The 27,611-nt window shown below is 31.8% G+C and overlaps 1 protein-coding gene across 1 annotated transcript in view; it reads left to right on the top strand.

Annotated features, from left to right (window-relative positions):
- The window catches only part of LOC134693932 (disco-interacting protein 2 homolog C-like), an 86,986-nt gene that overhangs the window by 41,657 nt on the left and 17,718 nt on the right, over nucleotides 1-27,611 (top strand). Inside the window, exons 14-33 of the mRNA XM_063554883.1 lie at nucleotides 1,005-1,128; nucleotides 1,952-2,055; nucleotides 7,569-7,671; nucleotides 8,206-8,270; nucleotides 8,563-8,656; nucleotides 9,040-9,159; nucleotides 9,606-9,720; nucleotides 11,079-11,218; nucleotides 17,450-17,586; nucleotides 18,112-18,192; nucleotides 18,576-18,788; nucleotides 19,175-19,273; nucleotides 19,973-20,105; nucleotides 20,600-20,712; nucleotides 21,184-21,264; nucleotides 23,014-23,037; nucleotides 24,337-24,460; nucleotides 25,500-25,681; nucleotides 26,418-26,579; nucleotides 27,362-27,492. Coding sequence (XP_063410953.1) covers nucleotides 1,005-1,128; nucleotides 1,952-2,055; nucleotides 7,569-7,671; nucleotides 8,206-8,270; nucleotides 8,563-8,656; nucleotides 9,040-9,159; nucleotides 9,606-9,720; nucleotides 11,079-11,218; nucleotides 17,450-17,586; nucleotides 18,112-18,192; nucleotides 18,576-18,788; nucleotides 19,175-19,273; nucleotides 19,973-20,105; nucleotides 20,600-20,712; nucleotides 21,184-21,264; nucleotides 23,014-23,037; nucleotides 24,337-24,460; nucleotides 25,500-25,681; nucleotides 26,418-26,579; nucleotides 27,362-27,492 — 2,345 coding nt within the window. The remainder of the gene's footprint in view (nucleotides 1-1,004; nucleotides 1,129-1,951; nucleotides 2,056-7,568; nucleotides 7,672-8,205; nucleotides 8,271-8,562; nucleotides 8,657-9,039; nucleotides 9,160-9,605; nucleotides 9,721-11,078; nucleotides 11,219-17,449; nucleotides 17,587-18,111; nucleotides 18,193-18,575; nucleotides 18,789-19,174; nucleotides 19,274-19,972; nucleotides 20,106-20,599; nucleotides 20,713-21,183; nucleotides 21,265-23,013; nucleotides 23,038-24,336; nucleotides 24,461-25,499; nucleotides 25,682-26,417; nucleotides 26,580-27,361; nucleotides 27,493-27,611) is intronic.

Below are 27,611 nucleotides of genomic sequence, written 5' to 3'. Positions count from 1 at the left end.
AATTACAGGCTCCTGACTTGGGACAGGCACATACATAATGTAACGATAACCACTGAATTACAGGCTCCTGACTTGGGACAGGCACATTCATAAGCTCATCTGTATATCATATATCATTCTTATTTGAAATACATGTCTGCTGTGTTTTTTGTGATTTGTGATTGTATGATTGGACCTTTCTGCATATTTGTATAATTTTATTGGCATTGTAAAAACTTTAAATTTCAGAAGTTTTCTGACTACCAAATAACTTGAACAATTTAAAATTTAAAACTATTTTTTGGACAAAATATTGAAGTTATAAACAAATTACATGTATCAGGAATGCAAGTTAAAAATAGAAGTTTGAAACTTGTTTTATAAATTTAACTTATTAGAGTTACATAACTTGGTTCGTAATTTTAGTAATGATAATCCAAATTCCTTTGAAGAAATTTGAAAGGGAGGGGAGGGCCTTGGAGAGTTATTTTTTTCTCCTGGAAATTTTGGTGAAATCATGGTGAAGCTTTCCTTCATCTTGAACTAAAAATAATTGTGGAGTAAAACTAAAATCATTTAACAGATTGTTTATAAATATAATTAATAATTAAAAAATAATTAAATTTGTTAAATTATAAAAAATATATGTTTATATATACAGAATTAGTCAGATTTGAATGAACTTTTATTTAACTGTAGTTAATATTTTTACTTTATCTGGTTCTGCAGCTCAGCAGTAAATAATTATAACCAATCAAATTTGATGTTATAACTTTAGTAATGAGCTTATAAACTATTTTGACAAATGGAAGTTTTAACAACCTTGACTGGCTATACAGCCCTTGGACGGTCGGCTAACTATTTTGACTTGCAGAATTCTTTATTATATTACATTTGAGAAAAGAGACATCCACATAGTCTTTCATTGATTCAAATGATGTCAGACTTTTAGAATTTGCCAATAGAATTTAGTGTGAATTATGTTTGAATGTATTAACCAATGAAATTCATTGTTACATTTACAGGATGCAGGGAGTGAAGGTATTGGGTTCATGTTAGGAAGTTTAAATGTACAGTGGGGATTAACATCAGAAGCCTGTTATAAAAGTTTATCAAAATCTGCCAGTGGGGAAGTCAGTAGTTTTAAAGGTTTGTATCAGTGGTAATCTGTTGAAGCAAGACCATTTGTAAGAGTTGTCCCCCTTTTGCAGAGGAATATTATACATTTAATTTACATCATGATTTAATTTTCTGTAAGTTGAAAAATGCATAGTGTACAATATAAAAATACAGAGTGGTGTTAAGGTTTATTAATGCAACAACTGTCTTCTGGAAACTTAAGGATCTGCTTGTAAGCATCGGATATTGCATGGCTATAAAATACATAACATGAGCTATGAAATGTACACAACTAAAGTAACTTGAACGATGTCTTTTATCATTCAAATTTGATTCATCATTATCTTCGAAAAAAAAGAGAGAAAGCATACTGAAAAACAATGAGAATACTATCCACAAAAGACCAAAATGACACCAACATTAACAACTGTAGTTCACCTCTGGTATTCAACAATGAGCAAAGCCCATACCACATAGTCAGCTATAAAAGGCCCCGATAAGACAATGTAAGACAACAAGAGACAGTTTCAATGAGCAAAATTTGTAGTTTTTAAAGGAATATACATTTAAAATCAGTTCTGAAATAATGTCTTGCTTGGATATCTGTTCCTCCATGAGTACAAAATACATATAAGGTATATCCATTGTGGCTACGACCGTACAACATCATGAAACAAAAAGGACACCAAACTACCGAAAACATGTATCTATTATTTATAAAACAAAAAGGACACCGAACTACCGAAAACATGTATCTATTTATAAAACAAATAGAAGTGGACTATAACATTGTAGGAAATGCCTAGTAAGGGATGTAATAAATTTGAAAGAGTGTTATATTTTCTTTTTCTAGGCTGGCCTAAACTTCACTGGTTTCTAACAGACAATTTAACCAAACCACACAAAGACTGGCAACCTCCGCCTAAAGTCTCAGAGGATATACCTGCTTATGTAGAAGTAAGTTTACAAAAACATAACTAGATTTTCTTTGATGTTGATGTATATATAAAAAGACGATGTGGTATGATTGTCAGTGACACAACTCTCCACAAGAGACCAAAATAACTTGGAAATTAGCAATTATAGGCAACCGTACGGCCTTCAACAATGAGCAAAGCCCATACCAGGTAATTTAAGTTCACAAAACAAAAACAAAACTAGATTTCCTTCGATGTTGATGGAGTTACACAAAATAAAAACTTGTTAAAATTAATAAGAAAGGTGTCTCTAAGAATTCACTTTATTTATATAAATAAGTAAATATAAAGTATATAAGTAAAATAAATAAGTATAAATAAGGGTTCTCACTATTAAAGGCGAGTCTATGAGTCCTGAACTCACATATGTCAATGGAATTTCTGTTATGCGGTAAAAATGATCAGCACAGTTTGTTTCTTCTATGACTTTTATTTACTGATTTCAGTTCTGTCAGTAGTTTTAAATGTTATTATACAAGGCAGAAGTTGATTGTTTACCTCTTTTTGAGGTGTCAAAATTGGGATTTAATAATTTCATTAGTTTTCTTTGCTACTTTAGCAAGTATTTGTAAGTTGTGTGAAAAAAGTATTCATATTTTTTGCTGCCAAATTAAATCTAGAGTCTTGTTTTTTGAAATTTGTTTGAAATTTTTGAATATATATTTTAAAACTTTCATTATATTTAAAAATTATGAATGAACATTGATCAATAAATGAAGATTATGACAGATTTAATGTTGTAAAGATTAATAAATAATTCAGAAAAAAAATTGTAATATACTTCTTATAAGGGGAGGTAATCCAAAATGACATCAGTTTATGAAGTATAACACTGGAATGAATTTTATTGTGCAAAAATCAATTCGATATTGAATTAAAGATAGATGTTCAAATCCAAAACTGAAAATATTTAGGAATAAACCAGAATTTTTCTTTTGACTACTTTGCTGTCACATACATTATTTTTTTCTAAATACCTTAAAGAAGTAAGTTCGGTAAGTGCCATATTTGGCCCCAATTATAAAGTTCATGGTTACTAGACAATAATTGTTTTAAGTTGCCCTAAAGTCATGTGAGAAAGTTAAACAGAGCTGTTTTCTCAAAGTTTAATTCTAACACGTTGATATTTACATCCCAAAAAGATCAAGATAAGGGATTTTGGTGAAATTTGACAAAATTAGCTTAATTTCAACCAAATAAATGACCAGGAAACATAGAGCGGAGGCGTCGACAAGCTTAATATTCAAATAAGACATGATAAATGTCTTCACAAACATTTTTGTTAATGATCTTTGTTGTCGACGTATGCGCTCTATGTTTCCTGTCAAATAATCTTAAGAAATTTACCCATTTTCATTGATTTTTACGTGTACAAGTACAATTGTGACGTCATAATGAAACGCAATAAAATATTCAACAGAATGGCTTATATCCTATCTAGTCAATGTATTAGCTATAATTTATCGTGATATTGGTCAATAAATCAGAATTTGAAATTTACGCTGAAATAGGGGGCCATTTTAGGACCTTATCAAACATACTCTTTTGACACCTTTTTAGTTCACCTGGCCCAAAGGGCCAAGTGAGCTTTTCTCATCACTTGGCGTCCGGCGTCCGTCGTCCGTCGTCCGTCGTCCGTCGTCTGTCGTCCGTCGTCCGTCGTCCGGCGTTAGCTTTTACAAAAATCTTCTCCTCTTAAACTACTGGGCCAAATCAAACCAAACTTGGCCACAATCATCATTGGGGTATCTAGTTTAAAAAATGTGTGGCGTGACCCGGTCATCCAACCAAGATGGCCGCCACGGCTAAAAATAGAACATAGGGGTAAAATGCAGTTTTTGGCTTATAACTCAAAAACCAAAGCATTTAGAGGAAATCTGACATGGGGTTAAAATGTTAAACAGGTCAAGATCTATCTGCCCTGAAATTTTCAGATGAATCGGTTAACCTGTTGTTGGGTTGCTGCCCCTGAATTGGTAATTTTGAGGAAATTTTGCTGTTTTTGGTTATTATCTTGAATATTATTATAGATAGAGAAAAACTGTAAACAGTAATAATGTTCAGCAAAGTTAGATTTACAAATAAGTCAACATGACCGAAATGGTCAGTTGACCCCTTTAGGAGTTTTTGCCCTTTATAGTCAATTTTTAACCATTTTTCATAAATCTAAGTAATCTTTTACAAAAATCTTCTCCTCTGAAACTACTGAGCCAAATTAATCCAAACTTGGCCACAATCATCTTTGGGGTATCTAGTTTAAAAAATGTGTGACGTGACCCGGTCAACCAACCAAGATGGCCGCCACGGCTAAAAATAGAACATAGGGGTAAAATGCAGCTTTTGGCTTATAACTCAAAAACCAAAGCATTTTGAGGAAATTTGACATGGGATAAAAATGTTTATCAGGTCAATATCTATCTGCCCTAAAATTTTCAGATGAATTGGACAATCGGTTGTTGGCTTGCTGCCCTCCAATTGGTAATTTTTAAAGAAATTTTGCTGTTTTTGGTTATTATCTTGAATACTATTATAGATAGAGATAAACTGTAAACAGCAATAATGTTCAGCAAAGTAAGATCTACAAATAAGTCAACATGACCTAAATGGTCAATTGACCCCTTAAGGAGTTATTGCCCTTTATAGTCAATTTTTAACAATTTTCATTAATTCGGTAAATTTATGTAAATTTTTACCAAATATTTTTCTCTGTTACTAATGGGCAAGGTTCATTATAGATATAATTGTAAGAAGCAAGAACGTTCAGTAAAGTGAGAACTTCAAACACATCACCATCACCAAAATACAATTTTGTCATGAATCCATTTGTGTCCTTTGTTTAATATGCACATAGACCAAGGTGAGCGACACAGGCTCTTTAGAGCCTCTAGTGTTTATTTTATCAGTTACTACCTCAGAATTCACACATTTTAGTTTTTGTTTCAAAGACTTTATGTTAACACCTATGTGTTTGAAGATGATTTCAAATGCCTTTTTAATTTTAAATAAATGATAAAATATTCAGTAGTTTAGATTGAAAATTAATTCGTTTAAAACCTTTGCTTAAAGATTTAGTAAGATTCATCCTGATATATTTGATACCACTTGTATACATATTGCCGACCGTGAAAGGGCTGTATAGCCAGTCAAGGTCGTTAAAAACTACTGTACATCAGATTCCTGACAGGTGCAAACATTTGCAGCAGGATTAAACATTTCAATGGTACCAAACCTTCTCCCTTTTTCTGAAACAATAGCATAACATCTCAAACATAGAAAAACACATGTATTAATCCTATACAAAATAGGATACAAATTTATGTCATCTCCTTGGAGGTCTAGAATTATAAAATATGAAAAGTTTAGAGATTTAAGTTAGTTAAGGTGCCAATAAAAGGTATGCTGCATTCTGGAATTCCACCTATGATTGTTTTTGTCAGTAGGGCCTAACATTTCTGTTTATTTATATCAATTTTGTTAGCTCACCTGGCCCGAAGTGTAAGATCTACTAAAAAGTCAAATTTTGCCAGAATAGTTTAACCACACAAAGACTGACTATTGATTTGAAATAAGATTACTTAATGCCCCCTCCCCCTTTTCATCAGTCCAGCAGCAGAGCCCTTGCCAAAGTTGAGCATCAGTTTGGGTTTTGGAATGTACTAGTATGGTCTATTTTCAGACAGGAATGTTAAAGACTTGTGTTTAGAGAACACCGGGCCATAGATGGCCCAAAATTTCTGTTCCTGCGCAATGTATCTGTACTTTTTAGTTACAGTCATATTATGATTATTGTTGACTTGTTCTCTTCCTGAACATGCATGAAATATTTGCCACTGGACTTCAAGCAACCAACAATCAATCACATAATTTAAGCAGATTTACATTGTTGATCACAGTGGTCACTAGCCTCTCAACACTAAAGTTGTGAGTTCAAACACCACTTGCTATTTCATAAAATCTATAAGTCATTTATCTAACAATTTTACATACTTAAATAAAGTTTGAATGGTACCAAACCTTCACCCTTATTTTAAACAATAGTGTAACCACGATTATCTTTACTTTATTTTGTCTCCTTCTCAATACATATGTTAAACAGCAAATTAAATCATAAATTTGTAAGGGAGAAATAATGGGGAATTTATTTATGTTGGTTATCTCCCCTTATTTCACCTCTTTAAATAATTTTTGTATTCTCAAGTTTAAAAAAAAATCAAAATGTTTTTTTAAGAGTCATAGTTATCTTGAATCAGTTATCTATTTTGTTATTAAAAATAATAAACTGTGAAGCTATTTTTGAATGAAATTTTATTGTTTCATGATTGAATAAATACCTTTCATGAGAGTTTTGGATGAATGCATATAGATTTTTAGATATCTTTTATTTGGTTGCATAACTTTTTCAATAGACGTGCTAACGTCAAAAATTTAAATTTTGACACCTCAATTGAGGTTAAAAAACTAAGTTTTTAAATGAAGTGAAACCATGGGTCAATATTGCATGTTGGTTGGGTCTTATATTTTTAGCTGACAATGCGGTATAGTCTTTGCTCATTGTTGAAGGCTGTAGTGAACTATAGTTGTTTATTTCTGTGCCATTTAGTCTCTTGTGAAGAGGTGTCTCATTGGCAATCATACCACATCTTCTTTTTATGCCCCTGCCCTTGTGGAGGGGGCATTAAGTTTTACCCTTGTCCATCTTTACATACGTGTGTCCCAGTTTGACTTTAGTTTGCCTCAATCAAATTTTATTAAACTTAATCACAATGTTTATTATTATATAAAAAAGAAGATGTGGTATGATTGCCAATGAGACAACTGTCCACAAGAAACCAAAATGACACAGACATTAACAACTATAGGTCACCGTATGGCCTTCAAGAATGAGCAAAGCCCATACTGCATAGTCAGCTATAAAAAGCCCTGATAAGACAATGTAAAACAATTCAAATGAGAAAACTAACGGCCTTATTTATATAAAAAAATTTAACAAAAAACAAATATGTAACACATAAACAAACAACAACCACTGAATAACAGGCTCCTGACTTGGGACAGGCACATACATAAATAATGGGGCGGAGTGAACATGTTAGCAGGATCTCTATTCTGTAATCCCCATCTGGAATTTCATAAACAATAATTTTTTCCCTTTGTATGAACAGTGTTTTAACAAGTGGTGTACAGTGTATCCCAAACTCTCTCTGACTGACCAAAATTTCAAACAAAAAATTATTTGGTCAGAGTCCGGCAGAATTTTAGTATATAATATAGTAGAAAGGTAAACAAAATTTTGTTAGACAAACCCTTAAACATTTTGGCACAGACTGAGTGAGAGAACTTAAAAGAAGAATTTCAAAGGAATCAGTTAAAGTAGTAGCAAGATTTTCTGATTGGATACTGAATTATGAGAGTCAGTTAGATACAAATCTGTATAAAATACAAGGTTAAAAGTCACCATGATGAAAATTACTAACATTTCTGTATATTTTTCAGTATACACAAGGCAAAGATGGAAGTACCATGGGAGTAACTGTAACAAGGAGCAGTATGCTATGTCACGCTAGAACGCTTACAGTGGCAGCTAATTATACAGAAGGTAGGTGACCCCTTGACGTTTATTTTACATAGTGTACTGACATATCAACAATATGAGGATGAGGCTTAGAAACAGGAAAATGTGAGATTCAAAAGGGAAAACAAATTGTTTAATCTATATAAAAAACAAGAAACTAGAACCACATCAACAAACAACAACTACTGAACATCAGATTCCTGATTAAGGACAGGTGCAAACATTTGCGGAGGGTTTTAACATTTTAATGGTACCAAACCTTCACCCTTATCTGAATCAATAGTGTAACATCACAGCATAGAAAGACACACCATTAAATATCAATTAAAATGGCTTAACTTAATCAAAAGACGTATAAACAATAGTGAACATAAACTGAACAAATAAATTTGATCTATGATACAATGTAAATACAAAATCAATAAAATAAGGAATGAATAATTCAAGTAACAGTATTATACTGCTGTGAAATGTGAAATAATTTTAGAAAAACAACAATAACATTGAACAAAAATCTGCCATTTACAATAATTTTTTAATGTTTTTCTCCCTTTTCAGGTGAAGTGATGGTTTGTGTATTAGATTTTAAACGTGAATTGGGATTGTGGCATGGAATTTTATGTGTAAGTAGACTTTATTTTGGAGTAAAAAATAACATTCAGTAGTAATTCTATTTTTTTTCAAAGTAATATTGTATAATTATCTTTTATCTGATGTTCAATTGGAACTTTTATGCATTTAAAAAAGCAATTAAGCTTTATTATTCATTATTTAAAAAGATTAATCTGTTTGAGTTCTTAGTAGCGGCCTTGCAATTGTAAAGTAGGCGGAGTTGATAGAATATTCATGAATTTACTACTGTTCTGCCGAAGTGAAATTTATCATTGTATGATTTCAAATGTTTTTTCATTGCAGAGTGTATTTAATGGCATGCATGTGATATTTGTTCCCTATTCTCTGATGAAAGTTGATCCTGCCTCATGGATGAAAATGGTCACCAAATATAAAGGTAGCTATCTTGTCTATATTATTTGAAAGAGAAACAAACTACCTAGGGAACAAATAATAATCACATCCAATAAACAAAATGACTACATCCGGTAAAAAAAACAAAAACAGCAAAAATAACAAAACGAGAAGATTGAGCGATAGGAACCTCAAAAAAATACCTGGTAAAATCAGGCGATCTAGAAAGCAGTCTTTGTTCCACTAAGTATGATGAAAGGTCACAAGTGAAATAAAAAAAAAATAGTCAAAATTACTCAATCTTTACAGTGTGTATTTAATAGTTTAATAGAAATTCATTTGGATAGTATACATATAGTATTGTCAATTTTGTGCATACATATTATTATACTCATGTTTATGCATAGTTTTTGCATATAATTTCAGCTTCAGTTGCAATTGTGAAGTCTAGAGACATGCATTGGGGTCTGTTAGCACAGAAAGACCATAAAGATATAAACTTTAGTGCTTTACGTCTCTTACTGGTGGCCGATGGGGCTAACCCTTGTAAGTAAGATTTAAGTTGAATAAAGTTCAAAGATATCATTTAATATATAGTCCATATGTTTTGCTGACTATAATAAAGTGCAATCAAACAGGGATAATTTTTATCAGCTATTTGACAGATAACATATTATTGCATGGATGGTACCAATATTTCTGCACCAGATGTGCATTTCAACAGTTAGTGTCTCTTCAGTGATGGTCTAAGGCAAAATTGAAAATATTTGAAATTTCAAAACTTCTTAAAAAAGTATGGTAGTTTTCCTCCTAAAAATAAAAATAAAATAATTGGTGGACTTGTTAAAAAATGACGTTACAAATAGGTAGGGAAGTGAGTTGTTTTTAGAATAATTTGGAAAATTTTCAGTTCATTTAATTTGAAGCAAACTCATCTCTGATCTTAGCAGACAGTTGAAAGAAACACAATTTTCATGATATATACATTTCAGGGTCTCTGACTTCCTGTGATGCTTTTTTTAATGCGTTCCAAAGCAAAGGACTGAAATCTGATGCAATCTGTCCATGTGCCACTTCTGTAGAGGGCCTTACAGTATCGGTGAGAAGGTAGGTCAACCAAAATAAGAAAATTTTCTCTGCAATATTCCCATTAACTCATAGATACCAGGACACAAGGTTGTCTTCAAAAGACTTATTTGTAACACTTTTCAAAAGTTATTAAGTACAAAGTTGAAGACAAACTGTGTAAGACCCTCAAGGATAGACAATGTTGTTAGGCTGTGTTCACACCAAACGCCATGTACAGTAAACATGTTTACATTAATGTAATGTACACTGGTTTCACATTTAATTTGTTCACATCTATACACCTTGTTTAATAACCTGTACATAAGATTTGTTCACACTTTTAAACTATATGTCATTTAAATGTTCATTACGTAGAACTGAAGGTAAATTTTCGTACAACTTTTCTAGCAGTCAGGGAACGACCATTTGACTTAAAAAAAGAGGGGGAATGGATTTTTCATTTAAAGATATTATGACCCCCAATTTGATAAAAAAAATATTCTGGTCATACAGATGAAAAAAAAATATTCTGAAACCATAGTTTCCCCAATTATTATAGTGTTACCTTACCTTACACATTTTTACTAATGCATTTATGAGTGAATTGTTGTTTAAGTAAAGACTGTGGCAATTATTTCCATGTACGTCCAGTCTATTTGTGAAGACCTTGTCAAATGAAATGTGTGTTCGGCAATGATGATTCTTTTAGTCTTGATAAGGGGCTAATAAAGCTACCTTAAGTTTTTTCTATAACAAATTAATATATTTTAGTCAAAGTTTAGATAAATATTTCTGTAAAGAACTTTTTTTATAATTGTTATAAATATGAAATTTTATTCAAAATTCGGTTCTTCCTTAAATACACATGGTAAAATTAATGTTCTAAATGCCTAGTTTTATGTACACTTAACCTACACAAGGCCTACATGACTATCGACTGCATGTAGACTAAACATGATTTACACTACATGTAAACATTGAGTTTTATCAATGGGAACGTAATTGTGTTTAGTTTACGTGTGAGTTACAATAACACAACACAGAGTTTAGGTCAATGTGAACACGGCCTTAAACACCATCGTAGTAGTGGTACTGTAATTAAATGGAAGATAATTTTGATTTTTTTCACCCTTTATTATATTGATAATATTGGTCCAATCAACTTGAAACTCAGTACACATGTTCCCTATGATATGATCTTTTGTAATTTCAATGCCACATTAGGTTTTTGTCCCCAATTTCAATGTCCACTGAATATAGAAAATGATAGTGTGAGTGAAGCATCCCTGTACTATGTACACATTCTTGTTTAAATTTAGGAGGTAACATTTGAATCAATTTTAAAAATTGTTCAATTTTCATTTACATTCGTTAGTATAAAAATCATTATTTTTCAGACCTGGTAGAACAAGTGCTAGTGCAACAGGTCGTGGTATTTTATCTATGTTAGGGTTAAGTCATGGTGTGGTAAGAGTGGACAGTGAAAATAGTTTAACTTCTTTAACACTCCAGGATTGTGGTCAAGTGATGCCAGGAGGTAAGTGCAACTAAAGTTACGATAATAGAACAAATGTTTGTTCTAGTGTCGCAGATCTTTTGCATGAGATAAGAATAAAATTTTCATAATGGTTTTGAGACTTTGTACAGGAATTGGTTTCCAGTTATATTCCTGCATGATATAATTTTCATGGATACTACGCATTAATTTAATCATTGAAACATAAAGCTACAAGAAAGGGGATAAAATACTGCCTTGTTGTACACCCAATTTTACAGAAACATTATGTGTTACATCTTGAATATATTTACAATTATTTTGAATATTTTGATAGAACAGTTGATGGATGATAAAGTTCTTATTTCACACACAGAACCAGTTTAAAAAGGGCAATACTAGTGAATCCAAGTTCTTCATAGTTTTTCTTGTCAAAATTTCTGTTAGTAATTCTGTTAATATTTTTAGGATTTTTTGTTTACGTATTATAAAGGAGCAAACAATTCCCTTAAACTTGTATTTCATATTACCTAAATGTATGATGACAATAAAACAATTGAAATAAATTTGTACCAATCCTTCATAATTTTTCAACGATAACAAAAAAATGTAATGCTGCTTTGTATCTGGTATTTATAGGTAATGCCATCTCAAATTCAGTTGAACCAAAATTTTGCAAGTGCTGGACTATGAAATTATATGACATTTTATTAAGAGCCAGTCTGTGATAAAACCATGCAAAATGGTCCAAATCCAAAATATTCAAATCAGGCTGGTATTTTGTATTTTAGATACCTTATATGTAATAACTATTTGTGCAAAATATTTTGAAAAAATATTCAGCCATTATTTGTGTATGCCGAATAATCGAAAATTGTCCATTTCTGTACTGACAAATGCCCATTTTAAGCCTATTTTAGGGTATTTTGACCTGATTTTTTTTTGTTTTATAGAAAAAATTTAGCTTAACAAGCAACTTGAAATGAAAGGAAATTGTGATAATTCAAAAAGCTGTGAGATTTCTCAATACCCCTACTGACAGGTTGAAATTGCATGGTTTTGAAAAAGTGCCGATTCAGCAAAATTTGTATATTTTTAAAGGCTTGAATCTTGTAAGATCATGTTTTATTTTCAATAAAATGTAATATTTCATGAAGCTTATATGTTCATCTAAAAAATGCTAGAAAATGGTACTCGGCAAATGATACCTTATTACGAAAAAATAACGATTAAAGATAGGCGTGATGGCCATTTTGCCGATTTTTTAATTTTTTGATCTGTTACAATAGAAACTTTTCAAAAGTATGTGATAGTCAAAATATAAGAAAAATAATGACTGAACTTATGTTAACTGGTTATATTAATTCAATAAACCAAGTTCAACTAAGTTTAAATTAGAAAATATACTAAAGGAGTAAACTCCGGGGAGACTGCTTTTTTGCATTTTTTGCCCCTAAACTGAGCATTTTTACAATATGTTTTTTAAATATTAACCTATTCCAAAGAAAATAACTTTAGTCACTTAAAAATTGGCTTTTTATTTACAATACTAAGCACACTCATCAGGTAATATCACCATATGTTCATGTAATCTATTTCAAGAAAAGGGGAAGCTTTAATAGTTTTGTGAATTTCATAGAATTGTGCCTCTTACCTAGAAAAGGGCTATATTTTCTATATTATGATACAGCTTTATGCCAAATATAAAGAGACTACTCCTAGAAGTTCATGATAAAACTGCAACTGAAATTTTGTGACGCTGACATGAACCAGTTAGTTATCCTTATGTCAATTTTGGAAGAACAGTGGACATAACAGTAATGTTAAGTTTCCTCCTAGAATGTAATCTCTTGCAATTTGAGGCTTGGGAATAAGTCATGTAAAATATAGTTGGCCTATTACTACCAGCTGAGACAAACACAAATATTTCAAATTGCAATAAAATGTATTTCATAACCACATGTAATAACCAGATACTCCGCAGGGCGCAGCTTTATACGACCGCAGAGATTGAACCCTGAACATTTGGGGCAAGTATGGACAGAACATTTAAGCTTGATATAGCTCTGAAATTGGATTGGGATTAAACATTTGACACAACACAATGAGTGTGGTCTAAGAACTTAAACTTAGAAAATTAAAAAAAAAATTTTTAACATCTATTATGGTCCAATATCCAAAATTCAAATGCATGGTTATATTCAGGATATCATAGAACCCCAAGAATTCAATTTTTTGATGTCAGAAATCAAATAATTTTCAATTTTAGACCCTTAAGACCTTAATTTGGACCAATTTGATAACCGGTCCCAAATAATAAAACACGAAATACATGGTTTGATTCAGCATATTGAAGAACCCCATATATTCAATTTTGTTGAAATCAAACAAAATTTTATTTTGGACCCCAATTTGGACCAACTTGAAAACTGGGCCCATAATAAAAAATCTTAGTACATTTTTAGATTCAGCATATCAAAAAAAAACAGGAATTATTTTTTTGTTAAAATCAAACTAAGTTTAATTTTGGACCCTTTGGACCTTGATGTAAACCAATTTGAAAACAGGACCAAAAATTAAGAATCTAAATTCACTGTTATATTTGGCATATCAAAGAAACCCAATAATTCATTTTTTTATGAAAGCAAACAGTTTAGTTTTGGACCCTTTTTGGCCCCCATTTCTTAACTGTTGGGACCAAAACACCCAAAATCAATCCAAACCTTTCTTTTATGGTCATAAACCTTGTATTTAAATTTCATAGATTTCTATTTACTTATACTAAAGTTATAGTGCAAAAACCAAATGGATGACGAAGGCGATGACAACGACAACGACATACCAATATAGGACCAATTTTTTTTCAATTTTTGCGTTTGTATAAAAACAAATATACACAGATAAATGGTTAAACTGTTGAGCAGACATACAATTACCCTACCACGTCTACTTGTATTTTTGTCCATCGGATGAGTTAAGCCCTTTTCAACTGATTTTTATAGTTCGTTCTTATGATTTACTGTAATACCACTGTCCCTGGTTAGGGGGGTTGGATCCCGCTTACATGTTTAACCCCGCCACATTATTTATGTATGTGCCTGTCCCATGTCAGGAGCCTGTAATTCAGTGGAATTCGTTTGTTTATGTGTAACTTATTTGTTTTTCGTTCATTTTTTATATACTTAAGGCAGTTAGTTTTCTCATTTGAATTGTTTTACATTGTCTTATCGGGGCCTTTTATAGCTGACTATGCGGTATGGGCTTTCCTCATTGTTGAAGGCCGTACAGTAACCTATAGTTTTTAATGTCTGTGTCATTTTGGTCCCTTAATTGAAGACAGTTGTTTCATTGGCAATCATACCACATCATCTTTTTAGCTCACCTGGCCCAAAGGGCCAAGTGAGCTTTTCTCATCATTTTGCGTCCGTCGTCCGTCGTCGTCCTGCGTCCAGCGTTAACTTTTACAAAAATCTTCTCCTCTGAAACTACTGGGCCAAATTCAACCAAACTTGGCCACAATCATCATTGGGGTATCTAGTTTAAAAATTGTGTCCGGTGACCCCGCCAACCAACCAAGATGGCCGCCATGGCTAAAAATAGAACATAGGGGTAAAATACAGTTTTTGGCTTATAACTCAAAAACCAAAGCATTTAGAGCAAATCTGACATGGGGTAAAATTGTTTATCAGGTTAAGATCTATCTGCCCTGAAATTTTCAGATGAATCTGACATTCCGTTGTTAGGTTGCTGCCCCTGAATTGGTAATTTTAAGGAAATTTTGTTGTTTTTGATTATTATCTTGAATATTATTATAGATAGAGATAAACTGTAAACAGCAATAATGTTCAGCAAAGTAAGATCTACAAATAAGTCACCATGACCAAAATGGTCAATTGACCACTTAAGGAGTTATTGCCCTTTTTAGTCAATTTTTAACCAATTTTCGTGAATCTTGAGTAATCTTTTAGAAAAATCTTCTCCTCTGAAACTACTGGGTCAAATTAATTGAAACTTGGCCACAATCATCATTGGGGTATCTAGTTTAAAAATTGTGTCCTGTGACCCGGCCAACCAACCAAGATGGCTGCCACGTCTAAAAATAGAACATAGGGGTAAAATGCAGTTTTTGGCTTATAACTCAAAAACCAAAGCATTAAGAGCAAATTTGACAGAGAGTAAAATTGTTGATCAGGTCAAGATCTATCTGCCCTGGAATTTTCAGATGAATTGGATCATCGGTTGTTAGGTTGCTGCCCCTGAATTGGTAATTTTGAGGAAATTTTGCTGTTTTTTTATTATCTTGAATATTATTATAGATAGGTATAAACTGTAAACAGCAATAATGTACAGCAAAGTAAAAACTAAAAATAAGTCAACATGACCAAATAGTCAATTGACCCCCTAAGGAGTTATTGCCCTTCATAGTCAATTTTTAATAATTTTCACAAAATTTGTAAATTTTCACTAACATTTTCCACAGAAACTACTGTTATAGATAGAGATAATTGTAAGCAGCAAAAATGTTTAGTAAAGTAAGATCTACAAACACATCACCATCACCAAAACACAATTTTGTCATGAATCCATCTGTGTACAATGTTTAATATTAACATAGACCAAGGTGAGCGACACAGGCTCTTTAGAGCCTCTAGTTTATATTGTCATTAAAATGGTAAGATTTTACTGTTCATCTACATGTAATATTATTGTGGTCTACCGTAAAGAAAAACGTGCAAAATGGTCTAAATACAAGTTTTTAGTCATGAATGAACATGATGAAGGTATTAGCAAAAAAGAGTAAAAGTATGATAGATCTAAACAAAGTTTCACATAATAAAGTCATTTTAACTTAATATTAAACAAGTTGAACATTTTTTGATAAAAACAAGCATTCTGCGAGTAATACATGGCAATACATAGTCCCCAACCGGTTACAAATTCATTGTAAAGGAACAAATAATTGATCTATAATTTGTCATAATGTAAACTACATAAAAATATCAAGACAAAATCTTCCAGCAAAACGTAAAAACTTGTTGAATTCTGACTATTTAAGTGAATTTCCTATGTCCAAAGACCAAAACTTTGCACACAAATATCAAACTGGAACAAAATTGAATCACTTAATACCAAAGAAAAGAAAAAACATTCAAAATGTCATTTTGTCTTTAAAAAAATGAGTTATTTCCGTTTGAACAGAAGTCTTCTGATGAATAAGTATTTCATCAAAAATTTAATTCTAGAGAAAGGGCTTCAACTGAACAAAGAGAAAAGCTTATAAAGCGTGAATAATGAATTTGACCTGTATCTTGTCATGATAAATCAAATCAAAATCTACAAGCACAAAAAAGTCTGATTTGCCGATTTGACAGATAGACAGACTGATAGACAGGCAGTGCAAACCTAAGTCCACTTAGACGTTAGTCGTTAGGGAACTAAAAATCAAAATCTCAAAGTATCAACAATATATACTTATACACAAGTTATTATCCTTAAACTATAAAATGCTTGTTTTGGGCCCCTTTTGGGCCCTTTATTCCTAAACGGTAGGGACTATCATCCCCAAAAGCTTCCTTTTGTGGTTTTGAACCTTCTGAAAAAAAAACATTTATTGTCCGAAATATAAGTCTACTTTGATAAATTTTAGTTAAAATGTTAAGGTCCAAAAACTATTACAATAGTCCTTTTTATAGATATTTGGGGGCATTTTTTACTAACTTCCGTTATTTGCCAGGCTAAAATTTTTTACTTGTCTTAGAACTGATATGCACCTTTAAAAAAATCTTAAAAATTAAAAAAAATAAATATGATCTTGAGAGAAAACACCTACTGAGTACATGTACTACATGCAAGTTATCTAATACATCTGTTGCACGAATCTCTTTGGCAACCTGCCAAAAGGTCAAAAGTATGTCAAAATGCATTTTTTCTTTTTTTTTTATAATGTTCTTTGCAAAATATATCAAGATAATGCTATATTTAAGAGAAATATCAATTATTCAGACCTTTAAAAAGTACCTAACTTTTGGTGATTTTTTGGCATTATTTTTTTTATAATTCACAAATATGCAAATAAGGCTGTTAAATGGAAAATAGTGTGAATTAACCAAAAAAATTTTTTTTATCTTAACTCCTAAATACCAAAAGATTTTGGAAATATATATAATGTTGCAAAGTTATTACTACCAATTTGGACGAAATTTGAGATTTTGCATGGTTTTATGGCAGACTGGCTCTTAAGATATGAAACCACATGTTTTTGTTTTTTTGCAGCTGTGATGATTGTGATAAAAGTTGATGGGTTACCATATCTCTGTAAGACAGATGAAGTTGGAGAGTTGTGTGTCTGTGCTGGTTACACAGGCAGTAATTACTGGGGTCTACAGGGGGTTACCAGTAATACCTTTCAGGTGAGATCATCTATCATATTTCTACAAGCTTGCTGAGTTGCTAAATTTTATTTCTATAGATATAAGAAGATGTAGTATGAGTGCCAATGAGTCAACACAATCTGTAAAAGTAAACCATTATAAGTCAAGGTACGGTCTTCAACACGGAGTCTTTGCTCACACCGAACAGCAGTCTGTTAAGGGCACCAAAAATAACCAGTGTTAAACCATTCAAACAGGAAAACCAATAGTAATCTATATAAAAAACAAGAAACGAGAAACACTTATGAATAACATCAACAAACGACAACCACTGAATATCAGGTATCTGACTTAGGACAGGTGCAAACAAATGCAGCAGGTTTAAACTTTTAAATAGGTACCAACCTTCACCTTTACCTGAAACAATAGTGTAAAGAAAGACGCATTATAAGATATCAATTGAAATGGCCTTACTCATTCAACATGTTTTGCATAGAATACTTTTATGTTTATAAGATTTAATCGATTTATTACATTTGCTTTATATTTATATTTTTATTACAGATACAACCACTTAACAATGATGGCCGACCTATAGGAGACAAATTATATGTACGGACAGGGTTGTTAGGATTCCTAGGGCCAGTAAGTAAACATAATGGTACAATCATGATGTCCTTGAAAAAAACAAAATATTGTTGTATGGGATATCAAAAGTTAGCATTGCCTCATTTTGAAATAGGATGTTAAACAACCAACCATCTTTATCTTCAATTAAATGTCATACTAGTAGTAAAAAAACAGAAAATGATTCTGAAATAATAATCAGCTTTCCTATGGTCATATATATGAAATAGGTATCAACTTGCAATAGTATTTGGGTATTAGCAAGACAAAAAAAACAGGAATCCATAGAAAATATATTTTTTCTTTATTTCACTAAAATTAATAATTGATCAGTATCGTTCATATAAGAATGTGCTGAAAATTATTGTTGTCAGGAATTAATTATTTTTTTCTTATTTCAGGGTGGTTTAGTATTTGTATGTGGTAGTAAAGAAGGTCTGATGCAGGTATCAGGCAGACGGCATAATACAGACGATATAATAGCAACAGTATTGGCAGTAGAACCAATGAAGTTTATTTACCGTGGACGAATTGCTGTGTTTTCAATCAATATACTTAAAGATGAACGAATTGTGATTGTAGCAGAACAGAGACCAGATTGTTCAGAGGAAGAGGTATGAAAAGATTGTTGTTTTTTGTCACTTGTTAGATTAAGATTAGCCATTATTGTTTGTTTTTTTTGTAGGTAACTTGATAACTTGTAACTGTGAACTAAGGCCTTGTTTTAGTAATCAAATGATGTAAATTTTTGTCGAAAACACATGAAAAAAAGAGGCGTAAGATGCCAAAGGGACATTTAAAGTCATGAATCCAAAACAAACAGGTACTGCCATGGCAAAAAGGAAAGAGCTTAAACAGTATATGAAAGACAACATAGAAAAAAGAGACTGAGCTACATAAACCCAACTAATTTCTTCATTCAGTTATTGAATATAAAATTTATATTAAAAAAGAAATTTGTCTTCATTTCTTTTTATTTATGCATTATATATACTTTCAGAGTTTCCAATGGATGAGCAGAGTTTTGCAGGCCGTAGATAGTATACACCAAGTTGGGGTCTTTTGTTTGTCTCTAGTCCCACATAATTATTTACCAAAGGTAGGTTTGACAGTCTATTGTTCAGAAATAATGACTTTGTTCAGGCACATTCAAAGGGAGTTAAAAGATTTAAATAAGTTTTATGTAAAAAAAAAAAATCATAATTAAAATTAATTCAGAAATATCACTGAAATCATTTACTTCAGTATTATAACTCGGCTATGTGACCCAATAATTTACTTATATAATCTTTGAGAATTTTTGTGTGAAAGTAAAACTGGCACATTCTCCATCTTACCAAAATCTTGTTCTGCTGCCCTTTAACATTTTTTTTGACACATTAAATACTACACAAATGAGACCAAATTAAACTCTTATTTATCTTCTAGATCTTAATTCAATTCAGTCACTAATAAGTGGAACAAACTTCCGACATTGTATATACCAGACATCTTATTCTAATTATAGTGGTTCAAATTTGTCCAAGTGTAAATATAAAAAAGAAGATGTGGTTTGATTGTCAATAAGACAACCGTCCATAAGAGACCAAAATGACACAGAAATTAACAAGTATAGGTCACCGTACGGCGTTCAACAATGAGCAAAGCCCATACCGCATAGTCTGCTTTAAAAGGCCCCCAAATGACAATGTAAAACAATTGAAACGATAAAACTAACAGCTTTTCAAAGTTTAGAACCATATAAGACAGAAATGTTTTGAAATATATAAAAATTGACCTCAATCTTTATTATTTTCAGACTCCACTGGGTGGTATACATTTACATGAGACAAAGAAAAGATTCTTAGAAGGAAGTTTACATCCAGCTAATGTGCTCATGTGTCCACATACATGTGTTACAAATCTACCAAAACCAAGAGAATTCAAACCAGGTTTGTTTTTTAATTAAATCAATTTATAAACATATTTATAATTTAGGAAAAGGGGTGTAAGACAACGATCCAGCCAAGCCCAATAGAAGTGGTGTTAAACATCTATAGGTCATAGTGCAACCTTATTTAATTTTCAAAACCAGGCTAAAAAATTTCTTACCAACAACCTGATATTACATTTTGTTTTGTTATTTCTGTTTTGCATATGTTTTACTCATTGTTGAAGGTCATACAATGACTTAAAGATGCAATTTTTCTTTGGTGGGTAGTTAGTTGTCTCTTTGGCAATATCATACCATTTCTTCTTATATTTATAAAGATGTATTTCAAAAATAACATGAATTAGGAAAAAAAGAAGAATTCGTAAGATTCCAAGATGTTCAAAACCTTGAGAAAAAAAATTGAAACAGTGAAAAGATGAAATGGATGAAGAAAATATTACCAGCTTTACCTGTATTGAAGTATAAATTTTATACTATAATTTTATCTTCTAGATGTGACACCCTCAGCAGTTCATGTTGGTAACATTGTACAGGGAGCAAGAATGGCTTGGGCTCAAGGGAGAGAACTCACGTCTTCAGACGAAGAAACAGATAACGCTAAAAAGGTAGTATTAGATGTCCTGAAATATTCTTTATTGAAAAGAAACTGATCAAATTTTTAACATTTTACTGAAAGCCTAAAGGGCTATGAGTTATTTTCAAATCAGAAATGTTACAAGGTTTTTTGTACTTGCAAATCATTGGGATTAGAATATCATAAAAAAAAAGTGGGAAACGTTTGGAGTGGGACATGTACAAAATTTACGCATTAACCATATATGTAGTTTTATAAGTAGCCCTGTTAAATTTGTCTCTTGAAAGTAAAAAAAATGCATAAAGATGATGATCTAGAATCTTCATTCATTATATTAAAGAAAAAAATAAGCATCAAAGAGCATATTGAAGATTCAGCTCAAAAGAACTTAATGTAAAACAAATTCATGCAGACCATCCACACGGATTATAAAGTCCAAAATAAATTTTTGAAAAGGTTCAAGCCTTCCAGTCTTCTATATTTTTATCTACTTTACTTACAGCACCAGTTTTTAACGGAGATTTTACGCTGGAGGTCACAGTCCACACCTGATCATATATTATTTACAATGCTCAATTCTAAGGTAGGTGTAGTAAGCTTCTTTATTTGTGTGTAATTGACAGAGGTAAATCATTATTTAAGGGCATATGTATGTGTGTTATGTGTATTTTTGTATGAATTATTTACAGTGTTTGTGCTGTGGAAAGTACATGTATTGTGCCTGTTTATGTTTTTAAAATTATGTCTATTGTGTATGTATGTGTGCCTTATTTACAATGCTGAGTTCAATTATATGTCTGTTTATATAATGTGTTAAATTATTTAAAATATTAATGTTAAGATTAGTTGAATGGCAAATCTTTGTTTGCTAAGACAATGGAAATCAAGGATGAATGGTTATTTTGAAACTGTCAAACAAATGCATGCGATTAAAAAGACAAATTTTAAAATTTTTAATAAATTTCTTTATAAATAAATGTTGTCAAGGCTGGGATTCAGTGATTTATAACCTATAGAAGAAATTTGTATTGGAAATATAGTTTGAATGGTCAAACAGTTTCCAAAAATAGTTAGACTAGACTTTTACAAATGTTTGTTTAGGGGCCTGCTGAGATCCACCTCTGGTTGAGGGATTTTCTTGCTGTATAGAGCCATTGGTTGGCTTTGTCTGTTTTTATTTGGTTGTGTTGTCATCTCTATGACACATTTCACATTTCCATTCTCAATTTTATTGTGGAGCCTGCAACTTTTGTTGCAGAAAGCTCAACATAGGGATAGTGATCTGGCGGCGGCGTCGGCGGTGTTAGCTAACTTCTGAAAACCTTTATATTGTATAAGGTGGAAGACCTGGATGCTTCATGTTAAGAATATTCAGTCAGTCACATGTCCAATGTCCTTGACCTCATTTTCATGGTTCAGTGACCACTTGAAAAAAAAGTTAAGATTTTTTGTAATGTTGAATTCTCTCTTATTATAAGTAAAAGGATAACTATATTTGGTATGTGCAGACCTTGCAAGGTCCTCATGCCCGTCAGACAGTTTTCACTTGACCTCAACCTCATTTCATGGATCAGTGAACAAGGTTAAGTTTTGGTGGTCAAGTCCATATCTGAGATACCATAAGCAATAGGGCTAGGATATTTGGTGTATGGAAGGACTGTAAGGTGTACATGTCCAACTAGCAGGTGTCATCTGACCTTGACCTCATTTTCATGGTTCAGTGGTTATAGTTAAGTTTTTGTGTTTTTCTCATACTTTATGCAATAGGTCTACTATATTTGTTGTATGGAATGATTGTAAGGTGTACATGTTTAGCGGACAAATGTCATCTGACCTTGACCTCATTTTCATGGTTCAGTGGTCAAAGATAAGTTTTTGAGTTTTGGTCTTTTTATCAAATACTAAATGCCATAGGTCAACTATATTTGGTGTATGGAAATATTTTATGATTTATATGTCAGTCGGGCAGGTTTTATTTGACCTTGACCTCATTTTCACGGTTCATTGCTCAGTGTTAAGTTGTTGTGTTTTGGTCTATTTTTCTTAAACTATAAGTAATAGGTCAACTATATTTGTTGTATGAAAGCATTGTTAGCTGCACATGTCTGCCTGGCATGGTTTATCTGACCTTGACCTCTTTTTCATGGTTCATTGGTCTTTGTTTAGTTATCTCTTAGTTATCTTGGTTAATGTTAAGTTTATGTGACAGTTGTAATAAAGCTTTATACTTAGGACTATCAACATAATATCAATGGTTAGTAAAGAAGGAGAGACATTTCAGCGTGTGCACTCTTGTATTGTAATATTTTTATATATAATGTGTTTATATCAGATTCAAGGGAAATGGCCTTACCAGGTAAATGATCTACTAACAAAATGTAAACAAATATCATAATATATATCAAAGGTACTTAAACATGTAAGAGGAACAAATTATACATGTAGAACTAAGGCTGTTGAGAGCATGTGTGTTATCTATATATATATCAAAGGTACATGAAAGGAATAAAGTATATATGTAGCAATTCATGTAGATATAAGGCTGATGAGAGCATGTTGGTTCAATATCTATACAGTTATGGCATAATTTGATATTTTTTTAAACTGACAAATTTTTCAGTAATCAAAATAAGGGTGTGTTCCAGTATTAAAAGCATAAGAGGCATTATATTTAGACCCAAACCATTTATAATATAGAATTGTCATTTGACTCATTTAATTTTTACAAAATTTTATTGTATATGCAACAACCCATAATTAATTTATTTATTTGAGTGTCTTCCATCCAATTGACTAGATTTCAATTACAAACCAAACACATTGTTCTATATACTTTAAATAATTTCCAAGAGTTTAAAGAAATGTCAAATTATGCCCTCTGAATGTTTGACATGTATGTCATGTAATGGTATATAAACTGAATTATTAAATTATATTTAGAAAGAGTACACCATAATCAATTGTCTACTTAATTGAAGTTTTCTCAAACAAAATTCTATTGAGGGTAGAATGACTTTTCCACTTTTTCTTTTATAAATATGTAAATGTGTTAAATCTTTGTCTCTGTTCAAATCTTAATGGCATGGTTTCTGTGGACATATAATGCATGAAAAAACAAATGTGGACAATATGTTCTATACATGTATGTCCTAGTAGATATAATTTGGGAGTTGGGTGTTAATATAAAGGGTCAACAGTATTTTCTTTGTGCTGCTTTGTTCAGTCAAATCTTTTCAGTTATTATTGATATTAGTATTGCTACACATCTGGAGTTTCAGGGATAGAAAGAAGAGTTTAAAATTGCAGGGGAGAAATGTTGGTCTTGTGACCTTTGCCATTATTTCAAACTGGATTAGCTTCTGACAGATCTTAGAACATTAGCAATTATTGCACCAGATGCACATTTTGACTAAAACTTAAAACTGAAATTAAGATTTTTGAAATTCTAATCAAACCATTGTTTTTCAAGTGGGATTTAAATTCTACAATTTTCTGTATCATTCTCTTTGTGAAGGTACCAAATAATTGTCTTTTTTTTATTTTTTGCTTTCTATAATATGCATGCAATATTTGTCGCTGGATGTTGTGCTTCCAACATTGCATAAATTCCTGTTGTACATCACATCATCTTACCTGTATGTCATTTTATTTGCAGATTCAGCCACAATTACAAATGACATGTTCACAGTTACATAAGAGAGCAGAAAGAATAGGTTGTATGTTAATGGAGAAAGGGAGATTAAATACGGGAGATCATGTTGCTCTCATTTACCCTCCAGGTAAGGGGTCTTCTCAAAATAGTATAATACCGGAGATCATGTTGCTTTGATTAATTCTCCAGGTAAGGGATAATCTCAAAATAGTATGATACTGGAGATCATTTTGCTCTGATCTACCCTCCAGGTAAGGGACAATCTCAAAATAGTATAATACTGGAGATCATTTTGCTATGATTTACCCTCCAAGTAAGGGACAATCTCAAAATAGTATAATACGAAGATCATTTTCCACAAGGTAATGGGTCATCTCAAACTGCTATGAAACTGGAGATCATGTTGCTCTGATTTACCCTCCAGGTAAGGGATTGAAAGTTTACAAGGTTGTACAAATTCCTTACAGTGAACATGACAATCATAAGTGTTTTGTACATAAAACATCATACATGCCAATTTTTTAAAATGCCCATGTGGGTTTTGCGTGAAAGATGGCTGCCATACTTCTGAAAAACCTTCAAGGGGGCCTTCAGTGTAATGTTGTTTTTTGACTTCTTCATACTTTTATAAACCTCAATTCATTGTAAAATTAATTGTTTTGTTAAAATTGTGGACATAATTGCTCTTTAAAAAAATCAATTTGGGAGTCTCAATGGGGAAAATCCCCCACAAAAAGTGACAATTGGCAGGTATGAAACATTACTTTATGTCTGAAAAGTATACTAGCCTCGCTTCAATTCTTCTAAATTCTTTTAAATAAAATGTTCCGTTACATCAAAATAGAGTAGAGTCCATAAATTTCATTGGATTTTGACATGTTTTTCAAAAAACAAAAGCGCCATGTTTACACTTTCATCTGGACCTTAAACAAAGTAAGATAATGTGTGTTTGCAGTGTTTTTCAACGCAAAATACAAAATAGTTTTTTTCAGTAAACTGGGACTCATTGTCAGCTTCTGAAGCATGAATCACAGTAAACCAGGATTCCTTGGTGAAAGGGATAAACATCCTCATATTTATCAGAGCAAATCTAAAAAATGTTCATTTATTGATAATTTAGATTTCTTTACTTAGATTCTAATTGATTTTCACAATGTCTTTTTCAGGTATAGAATTAATAGCTGCTTTCTATGGTTGTTTGTATGTGGGTTGTGTTCCTGTGACGATACGACCGCCCCACCCACAGAATATTGCCACCACATTACCAACAGTTAAAATGATAGTTGAAGTCAGCAAAGCATCAGCTATATTAACCAGTTCTATGGTACTCAAGCTGATGAAATCAAAGGTTAGTGTAGTTATCTTGTAAATGATAGTTGAAGTCAGCAAAGCATCAGCTATATTAACCAGTTATATGGTACTCAAGCTGATGAAATCAAAGGTTAGTGTAGTTATCTTGTAAATGATAGTTGAAGTCAGCAAAGCATCAGCTATATTAACCAGTTCTATGGTACTCAAGCTGATGAAATCAAAGGTTAGTGTAGTTATCTTGTAAATGATAGTTGAAGTCAGCAAAGCATCAGCTATATTAACCAGTTATATGGTACTCAAGCTGATGAAATCAAAGGTTAGTGTAGTTATCTTGTAAATGATAGTTGAAGTCAGCAAAGCATCAGCTATATTAACCAGTTATATGGTACTCAAGCTGATGAAATCAAAGGTTTGTATACTTTCTAGTAAAATGTGACCTTGAGATTTTTCATAAAACATAATGTTTGATTTGACTCAGATGTCTTTTGGGGTTGTGCATTCTGAATACTGTGAAAGTTGTTTTCCAGATTGTGGATTTCTTGGTTTCCTTCCAATATTGAATTTTTCATGTCCCCCAACAATACAATTTGATGGGAATTTATGTTTTTATAGTATTACAAGTTTGCTCAACCTCATTACCCATATATTATCAATATTGCGTGCCTTCTAACCCTCCAATATAACCTTTCTAGAATACCCCTACCAAAATGGTTTAAATGGTAAAAATCAAACCATTTTTCTATTGCATAAAAAAAAATCTTTTTTACTTACAGGAAGCCATCTCTATAGTTGAACCAAAGTCATGGCCTTCATTTATAGACACAGATGATTTAAGCAAGAAGAAAATCCAAGCCATTTACCGAGCTCCTACTCCAGAAATGATTTGTTATCTGGACTTCAGTGTTTCTACTACAGGGATGTTAGCAGGTGTTAAGGTAGGGATTAATGGCTGGTTGAAATTTGGATGTCTCCTAAATACAGAAATTTATTATTATTCGTTTGCTACCAATTTTAGTGGTTTAAGTGGGTAGAGGACTCAGGTGAACCACGAAGTTAAACATTCAGGGAATTACAAATTTTCTATCAGGTTGTATGCAGACTTTGGCAAAACCACCAAATTACATATCCACGAAAAGTCAAGTATCTGCAATCGACGAAAATTGGCAACCATGAAAATAAATGAATCCACAGTACCAGAAATAATAGGGATAAAGCAGATTAGAGACAAATAGATAAATCACATTTATGATTTATATATTTACAAAATAAGTCACAAACTGAATTTGAAAAAAACAGATGAAACAGTGTATTAATTACTGAATGCCCTAATGCAATGTCAGTTACAATGGCCCTTAATGTGATCATGTTCTTTGTACGGCACTTAGATACTTAGATGAACCATTCTTAATCAAGCAATTTGATAAGGAAAATGATTCCACAAAAAAAAACAGAGCAAAATTTTTGAAAGTAGCCATAATGTAAAAAAGAATATGTGGTATGATTTCCTATGACACAACTGTCCACAAAAGACCAAAATGACACAGACATTAACAACTATAAGTCACTGTACAGCCTTTAACAATGAGCAAAGCCCATACTGCATTGTCAGCTATAAAAGGCCCTGATAAGGCAATGTAAAACAATTAAAACGAGAAAACTAACAGCCTTATTTATATAATTAATGAAATTTATTATTAACATATTTATTTCTTTGTAGATGTCTCATGCTGCTGCTACAGCACTTTGCAGAGCAATCAAACTTCAATGTGAATTTTACCCTTCAAGGGATGTAACTCTGTGTTTAGATCCATATTGTGGATTAGGCTTTGTTCTATGGTGTCTCACTAGGTGAGTATTAACAATCTAAAGGATTATGGGTAATTTCAATGTGTAAATCAAAATGAGAAATTACATTATGCAATAGGTTGAATATATGTTAGTTAGGATTTTTTTTCATCATAACTACA

Source organism: Mytilus trossulus, chromosome 13 (assembly GCF_036588685.1).
Source record: "Mytilus trossulus isolate FHL-02 chromosome 13, PNRI_Mtr1.1.1.hap1, whole genome shotgun sequence".
NCBI lineage: Eukaryota > Metazoa > Mollusca > Bivalvia > Mytilida > Mytilidae > Mytilus > Mytilus trossulus.
This window is presented reverse-complemented; position numbering and strand designations above follow the sequence as displayed.